General features: G+C 40.9%; 1 protein-coding gene across 32 annotated transcripts in view; it reads left to right on the top strand.

Annotated features, from left to right (window-relative positions):
* The window catches only part of PTK2 (protein tyrosine kinase 2), a 345218-nt gene that overhangs the window by 210346 nt on the left and 119404 nt on the right, over positions 1–15468 (top strand). For all 32 annotated transcript variants that reach the window (XM_063606925.1, XM_055116999.2, XM_063606932.1 and 29 more), the window contains one exon: positions 657–709. In XM_063606925.1, coding sequence (XP_063462995.1) covers positions 657–709 — 53 coding nt within the window. The remainder of the gene's footprint in view (positions 1–656; positions 710–15468) is intronic.

The raw sequence follows: 15468 nt of genomic DNA, 5'->3' as shown, positions 1-15468 counted from the left end.
AAGACTGTGTGGCTCCTTTTTTCCCTGTGTTTTGTGCTTTCCAAAAATTTTTTACTAATTTTTTAAATGGCACCAAGACTTTTGGCCAAAATTTTACTTTTTGTGGGTAAATATGTAAAACTAGTGTTAAACCATGTCATGAAGCAAGTAGCAAGATACATTGAGATTACTTTTTTAAGTATGTAGGTAATAGTACATATTAATGTATTTCTTGATAATTTTTTACATGCCATAAATTTAAGAAGGACCAGTCATACTGTAGTATTTCATATTATGTTTTAGAGAGCAAAATCCACTTCCAGGTGTATGTTTTTTTTCTCATAACTTTAGGGGCAATCCTTTAGTGTGTAGCATTTAAATTTACATTTTTATTTAACCCATTCATACCAGATTAAATTGTATTGCATTGTTTTAAATTATTGTCAAGAGTATCTTTCTCAGAACAGTTCAACATTCCTTCAGTTGTGTATTTTAATTTGTGATCTTTAAAGCATTAAAGCAGCCTGGCTATTTTAATAGTAGAATCCAATTTTTAAAGAAATCACGTATCTAAAATTTTGTCTTCCTCATCCAAGGCAGTTCCCTACTTGATGAGGCCGAGTTGCGGGGTCCTGGGGAAATTGCAGGGCTCACAGCTTTGCTCTTGTCTGTCACAGGTTGGCCAACAGCGAAAAGCAAGGCATGCGGACACACGCCGTCTCTGTGTCAGGTAAGGGGCTCTAGGTAGCAGACCTCGAAAAGCACTCTCATGGGGTAAGACGATCATAGATGTCTATTTTTAGTATAATTGCTTCATTCTAGAATAGCTTATGAAAATAAGCATTCTGGCTATCCAAATTTGCATAATTTTACCATCATTAAATAGTTTTAAGTATGGCTCATAGTTTTTTTTTTTTTTTTAGATGGAACATAGGTAAAATACCAGATCACTCAGCAAGTTGTATAGAATTCCAAATTATTTTTGGGTTTTAATATCATGTTAATCTTATCCAGAATGAAGTTGCCATTATAATTTATCTTGCAATTCAGTAGAATATACTTTGCATATTTATTTTATGAAGTTCAGGAAATGTGAGACATTTTAAAACAATTTTTGTCTTTCACAATATGGTGTTTGAGTATTGCTTTTTAAAAAATATAGTTAAGATTCTGGCATGAGCATTGTCTTAACTATTTGCTGGTGCAATTAAGTGTGTTGTACTTTCCTTGGTATGTTTCAATATAGATATGCCTTTTTTCCCATTTAAAAATGTGGGAAATAAAGGAAGGGGAGGATGAGAAAGCATCTTCTGTGGGCCCATTTGATATCTTAAAATACATATACCGTCTGTATATGCACATATATACATACGTAACCATATACACACATATGTAATTTGTTCTTATATATGTGCATACATATATGTTACATTTCTGAAATAATAGTTTCCTTTTAACTTTAGCATCTCACTTAGAAAAGACCCAATTCCTGTTTATTTTGAGTCAGTTTTTTTTGAGACGGAGTCTCACTGTGTCGCCCAGGCTGGAGCGCAGTGGCGCGATCTCAGCTCACTGCAACCTCTGCTTCCCAGGTTCAAGGAGTTCCCCTGCCTCAGCCTCCCGAGTAGCTGGGATTACAGGTGCCCACCACCACACCCTGCTCACTTTTGTATTTTTAATAGAGACAGGGTTTTGCCATATTGGCCAGGCTGGTCTCAAACTCCTGACCTCAGATGATCCACCTGCCTCGGCCTCCCAAAGTCCCAGGAATTATAGGCGTGAGCCACTGGGCCTGGCTTCCTTGTTTGTTTTTTTTTTTAATGGTGCACAAATGTCCCATAAGCCCTTACTCAAGAAATATTTTTGCTTGTATTTGTACACTTGGCAGAGATACTCAATAAAGGTGAATGATGTGTTATACTGTCAAAGTACTACTGCTTAAGAAATCATTGCTCACTTCCTAACTAAGTAGAGAGAAGGTTGGAATGCTAGAGCTGGTCTTATGGAAGCTTCGGGGTTGCCAGTGTGTTCTCAGGTAAACAGTTAGTCATCCTTATAAGCTTAATCGTGACTTCATGGAGTAGCCCTAGTTTCCAGTAGTGACACTGGGGCAGTAAACAGCACTCAGCATTTGCATTTGTTCAGTCTGTAGTGGGTACAGAGAATTGGCAAACTTGCCAGGCCCTCATGGAGTTTGTAATCTAGTTGGAGAGAGAAAGACCACCACACATGCTACAGTCACAGGAGTCTGGAGGAGGGAGCAACTGCTGGGCATCAAAGGATGTTCTGCAGGATGTTCTGTAGAGTAGGTGAGATTTGAGCAGGGCTTTGAATAACTCACAGGCCCTTTGGTCCATCTTCTTGCCAAACTGTAAAGCAGCTTTTGGGATGAGCCCCGGGGACTGCCCTTTTGGTGCTTGCCACACACTGTCTCCACAGTCTCCCCAGGCTTGATCAAGAGAGAAGGGAAATGTCCCATTATGTTAATAAGGACTATTCCTGGCATCTGTCTTTGGGTAACAAAGTAATGAAATGTAATAAAATAGGCCCCAGCAGTGCCTTCAAATCTTGTTCCTCCTGTTTTACTAATCTCTTTTAATCAATACTCTCCATTCAAGGTTTAAACCTCAGATGTGTCTTTTAGCAGCTGGTCATCACCGAACTTGGACTTTACTTCTTCCAGCCAACCCCCACTTTATGATCTCAGTGTTTTCTTCCTATTTCAGAACCCCATTAAGAGGAATAAAGTTAGCTGGCATTTTATGAGTACTGTGTTCCAGGCTCAGGTTTAAGTTCTATGTTCTTGTACATGTATCATCTCATTTAGTCCTTACAACAAAGGGCCTATAAGATAGTTTTCTTGTTGTAAAGCTGAGGAGACTATGTCCCAGAGAGGTTAAATAATTTGTCCAAGGTTACATAGCTGCTAAAATCTGGAGTCATTATTCAAACTCTAATGTCTGGCTTTAACACCCCCCTGAACTGCTTGTGATCGTGCTTTCATTTCTTCTTCTAGGTACTCCGTAACTAGGAGTTCCTACTTCAGTACCTTCTCCATGTTCTTAGATTGCTACCATGTTGATTTAAATAGGCAGTTCTCTGGTCAGAAACTTTTAGTAATCATATAGTATCCATCAGATGAAGTTTGGGCTCCTCAGCTTAGCCCTCCAAGACCTTTCATTATCTGCCCACCACCCACCTCTCCAGTCTTCCCTCACCTCCTCATCTACATTGTTTTTTAGCCAAAAAAAAGTTGGTGGCTGTGACTCTCCCATCCTCCTTATCTCTGTTGTTCTGCTTGAGCTGTTCCATCCAGACTTGCTCTTTTCATCATTACGTATAAAAATAGTTTCACTTTCAGAGTTAGTGATACTTCAATATATGACTATCACTTAGGTGATTTACAAATCCAAGCAAAGAATAATTGGTGTCCAGTGGATATTTAATGACATGTCATTAATTGTTCGGAGTCTTGTTTGTCCTTAGTCATTCCACCTACTGCTTGCTTACTTAGGTGGAACCAGAGAAACAAGTGTGGTATATTTCTTTTCTTTTCTTGCCTGCCGGCCCTCCCTCCCTTCTTCCTCCCATCTTTTTTTCCTTCTGTCATCCTGACATTCAATGGTGTGATATGTTTCTATCTTCCACAAAACCATAAAACCTAAAAACTGATAAGCCTAGCTGGCCAGGAACCAGTACATTGCACTTAGCCCCAAAGCTGGTAATTCACATTTCTAGGGACATCTTTGTTAAGCCGATACCTAGAAAAACAGTAATATTACTGAATCCCAGGGTTATTTCTTACCTGCCAACCTGGAAACACTGTACTATGTGGGATGTAGTGCTGATACACCAAGGTAGAGGCCCTGCTGCTCCTGGATCCTTGTGAAATTCTGCATGTGCTTCTCCACAGCAAGCATGTTCAGTGTCTAGGATAGTGGGGTGAGGCTGCAATCAGCTGTATGCCAGCTGCAGTTACTTGTTTTTCTGTCATACGATACTTCATTTAACCCCTAACAAGCCCTACGGGATTGAAGAGACCTCAGTTTTACATTTCTGTTTTACATTAATCCGGCCAACAGATAGTTCTTGAGTGCCTGCAGCGTGCTGAGCACTATTCTAGATACTGGAGTCTGCTAGAAAACAAAGCCACGTCCCTCCCTTTATGGAGTTTACATTCTTGGTGAAAGAGTCAAACCATAGATAGTGAATTAAAATAAAGCAGGTAAATTGAGAGCAACAGGAAAGTTATTTAAAATTGTGTTCTGTATGACAATAAACCTGCACATGTATTAACTCGTGTGGGTTTGTAAAGCCCTTCATAAATGTTAAATATTATTTAATCCCACAGTGGCCTTGCAAGGTATTTATTATCTCTCCATTTCACAGATATGAAGAATTAAATTCAGAAAGGTAAACAAACTTATTCAGTGTCACACAGCTTGAAAATGATGGCACTAGGATTGGAACTCAGGTCATTATTACCCTCTAGGCTCTATTGCCTGTCATGAGCAATTTGAGAGAGTTTGCTCCCCTGTACTGATGAACTGTTACACTCCCAAATGTCGATGAAGATGGAGAGTCTTCGTGGGATTTGTCTGGCTCTCCCATTTTTCTTCACAACCAGAGTTCTTACCTGACCCAAGTCTGGGTTCACATGTCAGTACCTCATAGAAAGCTTTCCTGAGTACTTTAAGAAGATCTGGACTCTTCCTCCTCAGAGCTCTATAGTGCACTGTACATTTCTCTCTTATGCATAGTCCTAAAATAGATGTCATTGTGTTTTAGAAACCATCTTGTCCACAAAACCATGAACCCATTGCATGTAAAGACATGTTCTGTTTATCTCTTTATTGTCTGGGATATAAGTTTTGTAATTGTTTTAAATAAATGCATGAATTCCTGAGTAAGGTATGGAGGTGTGCTGGGTCTTAGAGGAGTGCATTCTGGGTAGCGGGAACAGACAGCAGAAAGGCAGGAATATTTGGAGCGACCAGTGTCACTGGGGCTCTCAAGGGATTACCTGTAAGCTTGTCACTGTAAATTGTTCTTGATTTTTTCCTAGGAATCATTATAAATGGTTCTAGATTCCTTCCTAGGAGATGTTGGGCAAGGGTAGAGAGGATAACCAACAGAAAAAGTGAGGGTCTAGATAACTTTAGGACAGTTTGTCGCTCTTTGTGGGTCTCTCTTGTTGGCAAATAAAGCAATATCCTTACATTCCGGAGAGAAGATACCAGGTACTTTTTCATATTTTGTTGCAAAATAAAGGTAGTTATTGGATCACCTTCAGTAAGATTGCAGTGACAGTTGATGTTGAATATATGAACAGTGTATCTTTGAAATTCACACAGTATTTCTCTACAAAAATAAGTGTAAGATTAACAGAGATTTATAAAAATATCTAACAGAACAACATGTGTCCCTGCCTGTATTGTTCTGAGAACCTGAAGAAGTCTTTTTTTTAAGCCTAATTATTAAGTTATAAGGAAACTTGTGCTTGTTGTGGAGCTCGGGTACAACTTAGAACATATCTGAAAGTCAGGTGCTGCAGTCTATCATAAGGGACCTGTAAGTATGCTGAAAGAGGAGGTGTGGCCTCTGTGGGGAGGGAGTGCTTAACCAATGGTTGTGTGGGTTAAAATTACCCTAGAAATCAGGTATTTCCAAATCAATGAGTAAAGCTGTATTTTAAATATTTTGAAGGTATAAACTTGGGGGTTTTGTTTGGTTGATTATTGTGTTTGGGTTTTTTTTTCTTTTTCTTTTCCAAAATAACGAAGCCCTTGATCAAGCAGTAAAACCTTAATTATGACCAGAAGTACAAGATAACACATGATAGTAATACCATTGCATTATGCACATGGCTCTTGTTACATGTTTGGACTACACATGTGGCACTAGAGATGATAATACAAGTTTTCTCATTTGTATCTCTGTCATGTAAACCAATGCAGTGATCTTTTTCAAATGGTTGGTTTGATTGTCTCTAAGCCCTTCATGCTAAAGGGCAATTATACTACTTTGTGATACATTTTTTCCCCCCACTTTGTCACCCAGGCTGGAATGCAGTGGTGTGATCTTGGCTCACTGCAACCTCCGCCTCCCAGGTTCAAGCCTCCTGCCTCTGCCTCCCGAGTAGGTGGGACTACAGTTGTGCACCACCACGCCTAGCTAGTTTTTGTATTTTTAGTAGAGATGGGGTTTCACAATGTTGGCCAGGCTGGTCTCGAAGTCTTGACCTCAGGTGATCCACCCACCTCGGCCTTCCAAAGTGCTGGAATTAAAATTAGTCGTGAGCCACCACGCCTGGCCCTTTGTGATACTTTTTCAGTATTTGTTACAATTTAAATAAATTTTTAATTTTCTAACAGATTATTTTGGTTCAGTTGTTTATCATGCAGCATAATTTCCTTTATTCAAGATTACTTTTAGGTTTTTCAGGTTAGTGACTGAAAATTATTCTGAACTATTAAAACATTTAATGAAATAAATGTTATTTGTATTTTGTATTAAGCTGCTTCATTACAAATTCTAAAACAGCTCACTTGTTTGTATATGCAGAGGTGGTTTGTAAACTGTAAAGTTCTATAAAATATAAGGTGGTATAGTCTATAATAATTACTGCATTTTATCTCTTTCTGTGTGGTCTCTGATACGCTAGATTTGTTACCTATTCATGACTATGCCACTTATAAATACAGGTAGTTATTTACATATGCACGTGTCTTAGAGATCATGCCTGGCCCATCCACAGGCATCATTTTGTTTAAACCTCATGAGAGTCTTCGTAATATTTTCACTTTACACATAAAGAAATTAAGACACTCGGAGCTGAAGTGGTTTGGCCAAGTTCACATAGCTAGTAAGTAATAGCCTGAGGGAAATCTTGATCTTGGACTAGAAGGTTTGTTCTCTTTACATTAGACCATATTGACTCATTTCTTTTTTTTTTTCTGGAGACATGGTCTCCCTCTGTCACCCAGGCTGGATTGCAGTGGCTTGATCTCAGCTCACTGCAGCTCAACCTCCTGGGCTCAAGTGATCCTCCTGCCTTAGCTTCCCAAGTAGCTGGGACTACAGGTGTGCGCCACCATGCCCAGCAAATTTTTATATGTTTTTTGTAGAGATAGGGTCTCCCTATGTTGCCCAGGCTGGTCTCAAACTCCTGGGCTCAAGCGATCTGCCTGCCTCTGCCTCCGAAAGTGCTGGGATTACAGGTGTGAGCCACTGCACCTAGCCTATGTTGACTCATTTCTAAAGCTTGATAATGTAAATGTGTGGAAGGAAATAATACTTTGAAAGAGTTTGCGTGTGATTCCATTGAGGTTTTTCCCCCCCATTTATTAGGAATAGGATAGTACTGACTCAGTTCCAACTCTCAGAAGTGTGCCCTGTATTCAAGTTTGAAAAAGGTTCTTCTGTCTAGTTTTACACTCTAGTTTCAATTTTGATAATGCTGTGGGTTTCCAAGGTAGTCTCTGTCTGTTGCTGAAAGCTTGATTTAAATGCTAGCTTTTAGGAATTAAAAGGGGAAAGAAAAGAAAAAAAAAAACCTTGCCCTAATTTTAGAGCATTGTCACCTATTATATAAGTAGTTCATTTTTTTCCCTACCAAATCTACGGGACACTGAAAAAATTAAAAAGTAAAACTAAATTTAGGCCAGGCACAGTGCCTCACGCCTGTAGTCCTAGCACTTTGGAAGGCCAAGGCAGGCAGATTACTTGAGCCCAAGAGTTTGAGACCAGGCTGGGCAACATGGTGAAACCCTGTCTCTACAAAAACTGTAGCCAGGCGTGGAGGCGTGTGCCCATAGTCCCAGCTACTCAGAAGGCTGAGGTAGGAGGATCTCTTGACCCTGGGATTTGGAGGTTGCAATGAGCTGAGATCACCCCACTGTACTCCATTCTGGGTGACAAAGAGAGGACCCTGTCCCCCCCCCCAAAAAAAAACAACCAAATTTTAAAAGATAAATTCATTTTTGTAAATTATATGCTTTGTGACATAATTTAATCAAATTAATGCTACTAATAATTTTTATGTGCACAAAGTAGTAGGTATTGAATGTTGTTGATCTGTTCCTAGTACCTGGCTCACTGGAAATTATTCTGGTAGTCAGTCTGGTATTAGGAGAGACTCCACACCACTGAGAAGCGTACAGTTGTCACTGACTTCATACGGATAGACTGGCTGATCGTGTTGTGCATGAATAAGGAAGTGAACAATCAAAATAGCCCAGCTGTGCTGCCTTCTTTCCCATAGCCCTCCCTCTCCCACCATTACATCATTTGAACTCCCTTTGCCACTATTGAGATTGGGGTGTTCTTCTTAGTCATACCCTTTCTTCTATGGGTTCTAAAGCAGTTGAAAAGAATACTTGGAGGTCATATAGGTTTTGAAATATCAGCATCGTATGTTGTAAAGAAGTATCCTGAAAAAGGACCCAGAACCACTCCTTCATCCTTGAGTTGAACTCGTCTCAGCTGCAGGCAGTGCAGACAGAAACTCACAGACCTCCCTGGCAAGGGGTAGCCTGAGGCACTTTCAAATTTTTAAAAAGGCCAAATGAAAAGCTGAGCAATAATGAGTACAACAGAAATTTAAAGTGGATTGTTGTTTTTATAAACTCTTCCCAGCCCACAGAAATACAGCTCAGTCTTATAAATTTTGTTTCCAGAAGAGAGTATTCCCATCTTCTCCCAAGCAGCCTCCACGCTATAAAGGGGAAAAAACTTTATGAGAGTATTAGAAACAAAAATGTATTTTTGTCTTTATAAAATAAATGCTTCACAGTTGGCAGTGTTGGGTATACTTGGCTTATGAACCATCTTGATCCTCTGGCGAAACTTATTAACAATAATTAATAAACTTCTCAATCTTTTTTAAAAAATGTATTATTAAAACACAAAAAGCCCAAGTATCATCATCTTACCAAATATAAAATAAATATTGCTAACATCAAAAGGCCCAGTTATTTTTTTCTTTGCAGAAAATAATTTTAAAGGGAATGCTTGAAAGTTTAAAATATAAATTCTAGAGTTTGACCTCAAGTCTTCCCCCACCCCGTTTGTAGCTTATAGCTATACAATAATTGTGGATTAAAATCAAACTGCATGAGTCAAGACAAAATATTTTTGATGCCTTTACAAAGAGGAGACCATGGAAATGAACAAATATTAAGTACCTACTATGCTTTTGAATTTTGAGTTTTTAAAACTTCTTATGGAAAATTTCAAGCATATACAGAAAAGAGAGAATAGAATTGTATCATGATTTTTCGTATCATCATCACCCAGATTCAGCAACTAAAAACTTCTGGCCAATTTTATTTCACCTCTGCCTCTGTCCACTTACGTACACACATAATCCCTATTGGTTATTCTAAAGCAAATCTAAGGCATATTTCACCTGTAACTATTCCTAAAAGATGAGACTTTTTTTTTACAAAACATTATCAGCTATCCAGTCAGTGTTCAAATGTCCCTGATTGTCCCATTTTCATATGTGGTTTCGTCTGAACAAGAATCAGACAAGAAGTACTTTGTGAATTTGCTTGCAGCATCTCCTGTATTTGTCAGCTAGACCTTGTTGGTTGATTGTTACTAGTTGCAATTAATCTGTTGAAGAAATTGTGTCCCTTGTCCTATTCTCATATTCTGGATTAGGCTGATTACATCTCTGTGATGCTGTTTCGTTTAACCTATTCTTTTCTGGCCCGTTAATTTCTCATCAGCTGCTTGTTAGAACCTAAAGAAGTTTGATCCAGTTTGGGCTTGATTTCCCCCCTCCCCACAACAAGAATACTTCGTAGGTGATGTACATCTGGTTGTTCTTTGTGATGTTAAGACTAATCAATGGGTTTAGGTCCCATCACTCTCTGATCCATACATGAGAACACTCCCATGAGCATTTCACCTAATAGTTTTAGCAGCTGTTGACATTAATGCTTAGATTTCATCAGAGGCCACAAAATGGCACCCTGTGAATCCTGTCATTTCTTCTCCCTCTGTTTAGCTGGAATGCTTCTAGAGACAGCGTTCCCTCACCAGCTGCTTCATTACCCTCGGGAGCAGGCTTCTCCTGGGAAGACAGGAAAACTGCCTTTTTCTTTTCCTTTATTTACCAGTTTTTAAAATAATAAATTATACCTTGCTAGTCAGATGTCATTCTTTGAGATTTTCTTTTTAAAATATCAGTATGAATTTGTGTGTTTTTCACATTGTTGGAATAGGAGGTTCCCCCATGACCACCCCAGGTTGGATGGTTACTGGGAAACCTGTTTGCTGGAACACGGAGTTCGGTAGTGTTCAGCTTTGTCAGCACCACACCCTCATGCCCAAGGAGAAGAATAGAATTGAGAGGTATGGTCAAAGGAAAATATCGCCTTACTTATGTAACTAGAAATAAAAAGGAAAATGCTGATCCAGTTGGACTAATCTCATTATGCTCTTTATCCCTATTCATACCTGTTCCTCCAGAAGCCCCAGACTCCCTTGTTGCTGGCATACCCTCTGCATACCCTCTGTTTTGTCTTTATTGCTCAGTTTCCCCCAACTTCTAAAACACTACACCTCTGTCTTCTGGGACTTCTCTATATATTCCTCTTTGTCACCTTCCTCTAACTAAAACTCTGAAGGGCACTGATACCCCTTGGTGCCTCTGTAACCCTACTGACGGTGTCTGAGAACCATGGTAACACTAGGACTGGAGATGAGGTAAGGGTGCCCTGATTCTCATTGCCCCTTCCAGACTACTCTCCCTCAAAAACATCAGCTTTGAATCTCACGTATCAGAACAAGGCTGTCCTATGTTCCTCAAAGTTCTGAGCACCCAGTTCACTGTCAGTGCTCCAGCATCCCCCATCGTAGTTTGGGAGGATTTCAATATTCATGGTAGGCAATTCCTCCAGCATGTCTTCTTTTTTTTTTTTCTTTTTTTTTTTTTTTTCCATCGCCCAGGCTGGAGTGCAGTGGTGGGATTTCGGCTCACTGCAACCTCTGCCTCCCAGTTTCAAGCGATTCTCCTGCCTCAGCCTCCCGAGTAGCTGGGATTACAGGTGTGCACCACCACACTCAACTAATTTTTTTTATTTTTAGTAGCGACGGGGTTTCACCATGTTGACCAGGCTGGTCTCAAACTCCTGACCTCAAGTGATCTGCCCTCCTTGGCCTCCCAAAGTGCTGGGATTACAGGTGTGACCCACTGTGCCCAGCCCCAGCACCTCTTCTCTCCATTCTTCCAGTGGTGCTGTCTGCTATTTCTCTTTCCTGTGAGGCCTACACTTTATCTACAACTATAACTCTCCTATAATTTCAATTTTAAGAAAACCCTCTCTGACCACCACCTCCAATTTTTCTAGCTTGTTCCTTGATCCCATCCCCATTCTGCTGTCTACATCACATTTTTTTGTCTTCTCTGGTTTCTTAACAAGCCTAAAACCCCTGATCAATAATTGTATCCTTCCCTGGCCTACATCCCCATCATCTCTGCCCTACTCGTTTGTTTGGTTTTAACTCACTTGGCAGAAACACTGCCAAGTTAAAGCCAGCTCGTTCTGTCCCATGTCTGCTGTAGCACAACTGAACCGTAAAGCGAATAGCACAACCACATTGCTTTGGTCTTGCTTTCAGTTCCATCTCACAGCCACTTTGAACCTTTCCTTAAACCTCCAGCATTTGCCAGCCATAAGTGCTGCCTGCCTTGATCTCACAATAGATGACTTGTCCTCACCCAGTTAGATCTACTACTTTTTTTGAGACAGAGCCTCTCTCTGTCGCCCAGGCTGGAGTGCAGTGGTGCGATCTCGGCTTCCTGCAATCTCCGCTTCCTGCAATCTCCGCTTCCCGGGTTCAATCATTTCTTGTGCCTTAGCCTCCTGAGTAGCTGGAACTACAGATGCCTGGCTAATTTTTGTATTTTCGATAGAGACAGTATTTCTCCATGTTAGCTGGTCTCAAACTCCTGGCCTCAAGTGGTCCATGTGCCTCAGCCTCCCAAAGTGCTGGGATTACAGGCATGAGCCACCAGGCCCAGCCCAGTTAAGTCTAATTTGTTACCAGTCTACCCTCTATCACTTGTTACCTAGTCAGGAATTTTCCCTGCTCTACTACTGTTAGTTTTTTTCCCAACGTGCAGCAAGCCAATCATTGTGGCAACAGGTTTTGCCAAAGGGAAAAGATCTCATTCCCAAGGCTGCCGTGTGAGGAGATGAGAGAACAAATGTCAAATATGCCTCTCCAAAGATGAAGTTTTAGGGATATTTATGGGATAGAGGAGCAGGGCAGTTGAAGGCATGGGAAAAAGTGATTGGGTATAAGGAAAAGTGAGTTAATAAGTGATCTTCCCACACATAGTCAGGCTTCCTGACTCTTCATAGAACGCGCGTTCAGAAAATGGTAGCATTACCCTGATCTGAGGGAAGAGTTTTCAGCTCTCTGATGTCATATGGTCATCTCTCCTGCATTGGCATAAGCCCATTTGAAGGATTGGTGGCCTCAAGCTGCTTGAGCGGGACAAGAGCTGCCCCCTACTTCCTGAAAAACAACTTAAAGCACCCATTACTGCAGTGACCTACAGGAAGCTAATGGGAGTTTAGTTATGGATTCTCTGGCTATTTGACTTGCTAGTGGGAGTTTTTAGATCTAAGCGACTAAAAGCAACTGATATCATTTGGATATTTGTCCCTGCCCAAATCTCATGTTGAAATGTAATCCCCAGTTTTGGAGGTGGGGCCTGGTGGATAGTGCTTGAATCATGAGGCAGATCCCTTACGAATGGCGTGGGCCATTCCTTTGGTGATGAGTGAGCTCTTGCTCTTAGTTCACATTAGAACTGGTCCTTTGAAGTATGTGGCTTTTCCCCACCCCACCCCTTGCTCTTGCTTTTGCTGTGTGATGTGCCTGCTCCCTCTTCACCTTCTGCCATGATTGTAAGCTTCCTGAGGCCTCCCCTGAAGCCAAAAAGATGTCAGCACCATGCTTTCCATAAAGCTGGCAGAACTGTGAACCAGTTAAAACGTCTTTTCTTTATAAATTACCCAGTCTCCGGTATTTCTTGATAGCAATACAATAATGGCCTAATACAGCAAACAAGGCAGGTTAAGTTTGGCAGGCTTAATCAGGTTAGCTCTGGTTTCATTAGCACATCACCCACTGTGGTTTCCCCACCTTAGTAGCCCCCTTCTGACATCACTGGTCCGCTTATGATAGAAGAACTCTTTATGTGAGTTATTGCGATTCAGTGTTGCTCCTTACTGAAATTGCCCTGCTTTTGCTTCCAGAATACCATATTCTTCCTACTTCACTCATTATTCAGCACCTCACGCCTGAGGATCCCAGGACTCGGTTCTTCTGACACTTTGTGTCAGCCACAGTCACACCCTTGGGGATCTCATTGTGTTTCATGACTTAATTATGCTGCTGACTCTCAGATTGTTATCTTAGTTTTTCAGACTTCTTTCTTGAACTCCAGACCCGTGGCCACTATGTTCTCGCCATGTGGAATCTGATGTCTCATAAGCATTTCAGACTTAATATACTCAAAAGGAACTGATATTCATGCCAAGCCTGCTTCTCTCCCCTTCTCCACTCATTAAATGGCACTACTTTCCTTCTGGCTGGTCAGATTATCCTTGGGGTTATTTTTGATGCTATTCTTTGTTTTCTTCTCCCATATCCAATCTATTGACAAATCCAAATTGCTCCTGCAAATAAACTCTGTACTTATATTAATTTTGCCTAAGTTTTTTCCTTTAGGGTTTACACTGGGAATATATTTAGAAGACCAAGTCATAGATTGAAGTTGTCCTATATAGGTACTCTGATTAGCAGCAATTACAAGTGGATTTGTAAAGGAAAAAAGAACAGACAGTTCTTAAATTGTTTACCAAAAATTTGCATTAAAATAATGTAACTATTGGCCAGGTATGGTGGCTCACACCTTTAATGCCAGCTCTTTGAGAGGCCGAGGTGGGCGGATCACCTGAGGTCAGAAATTCCGGACCAGCCTGGCCAACATGGTGAAACCTGTCTCTATTAAAAATGCAAAAATTAACCAGGTGTGGTGGCGGATGCCTGTAATCCCAGCCACTGGGGAGGCTTAGGCACGAGAATCACTTGAACCTGGGAGGCGGAGGTTATAGTAAGCCAAGATCACGCCACTGCGCTCCAGCCTGGATGGACACAGCAAGACTCTGTCAATGAGAATAATAATAATAATAAACTATTGATTGTCCATTGTTCTTTATATCACAGATTCCAGGAATGTGAAGATAATATTTTAGTGGTTTAGGTGCAGGGGGGAAGATACCCTTAAAAATGGTAATTTCCTTTATAGGTGTAAATTTCTCTGACAGAGGATTTCAAAATAGGCAGCTAAATGTCAGAAAGTTGTATTTTGGAGACTGATTTATTTTGATAGGTGTCCTTTTCAACTTAGCTTGTTTTTTAATTAGATTACTGACTTCAAGTTGGAGCCCTTTAATGAACTGGGCAAATAAAGCATTTGCAGTTTTCAGGGCCTAGTATTTAAATATTTGAAAAGCAGGCATAGCTGGAAGGCCCAGCATAAAAATCAAGGGCCTGGTATGGTGGCTCACACCTATAGTCCCAGCACTTCGGGAGGCCGAGGCAGGCAGATTTCTTGAGCCCAGGAGTTAGAGACCAGCATGGGCAACATAGCAAAACCCCGTCTTAAAAAAAATCAAGGACCCCACTTTTTGTTTTTGTTTTTTTTTAAGGCAGGGTCTCACTCCGTTGTCCAGACTGGAGTGCAGTGGCGTGATCTTGGCTCACTGCAACCTCCATCTCCCGGGCTCAAACAGTTCTCACACCTCACCCTCCCAAGTAGCTATGACTACAAGCACACACCACCATGCCTGACTAGCTTTTGTATTTTTTGTAAAGACAGTATTTTGCCATGTTTCCCAGGCTGGTCTCCCAACTCCAGAGCTCAGGTGATCCGCCCACCTCTGCCTCCCCAAGTGCTGGGATTACAGGCATGAGCCACCATGCCTGGTTCCCACTTTTACATTGAATCCTGGTTCCCCCGAAAGAGGGAAATACCATGGTGTTACCTGAAAGGAGTTCTGATCCAGACCCCAAGAGAGGGTCCTTGGATCTGGCTGAAGAAAGAAGTTGAGGCAAATCCATAGGGTAAAATGAAAGCAAGTTTATTGAGAAAGCAAAGGAATAAAAGAATGGCTACTCCATAGGCAGAGCAGCAGTGTGGGCTGCTGGACTAAGGATACTTATAGTTATTTCTTGATTATATTCTAAACAAGGGGTGGATTATTAATGAATTTTCTGGGAAAGAGGTGGGCAATTCCCAGAACTGAGGGTTCCTCCCCTTTTTAGACCATACAGAGTAACTTCCTGACCTTGCCATGGCATTTGTAAACTGTCCTGGCATTGGTGGGAGTGTCTTTTAGCATGCTAATGCATTATAATTAGCATATAGTAAGCAGTGAAGATGACTGGAGGTCACTTTTG

The sequence above is a fragment of the Pan paniscus genome, chromosome 7 (assembly GCF_029289425.2).
Source record: "Pan paniscus chromosome 7, NHGRI_mPanPan1-v2.0_pri, whole genome shotgun sequence".
NCBI classification, from domain to species: domain Eukaryota; kingdom Metazoa; phylum Chordata; class Mammalia; order Primates; family Hominidae; genus Pan; species Pan paniscus.
This window is presented reverse-complemented; position numbering and strand designations above follow the sequence as displayed.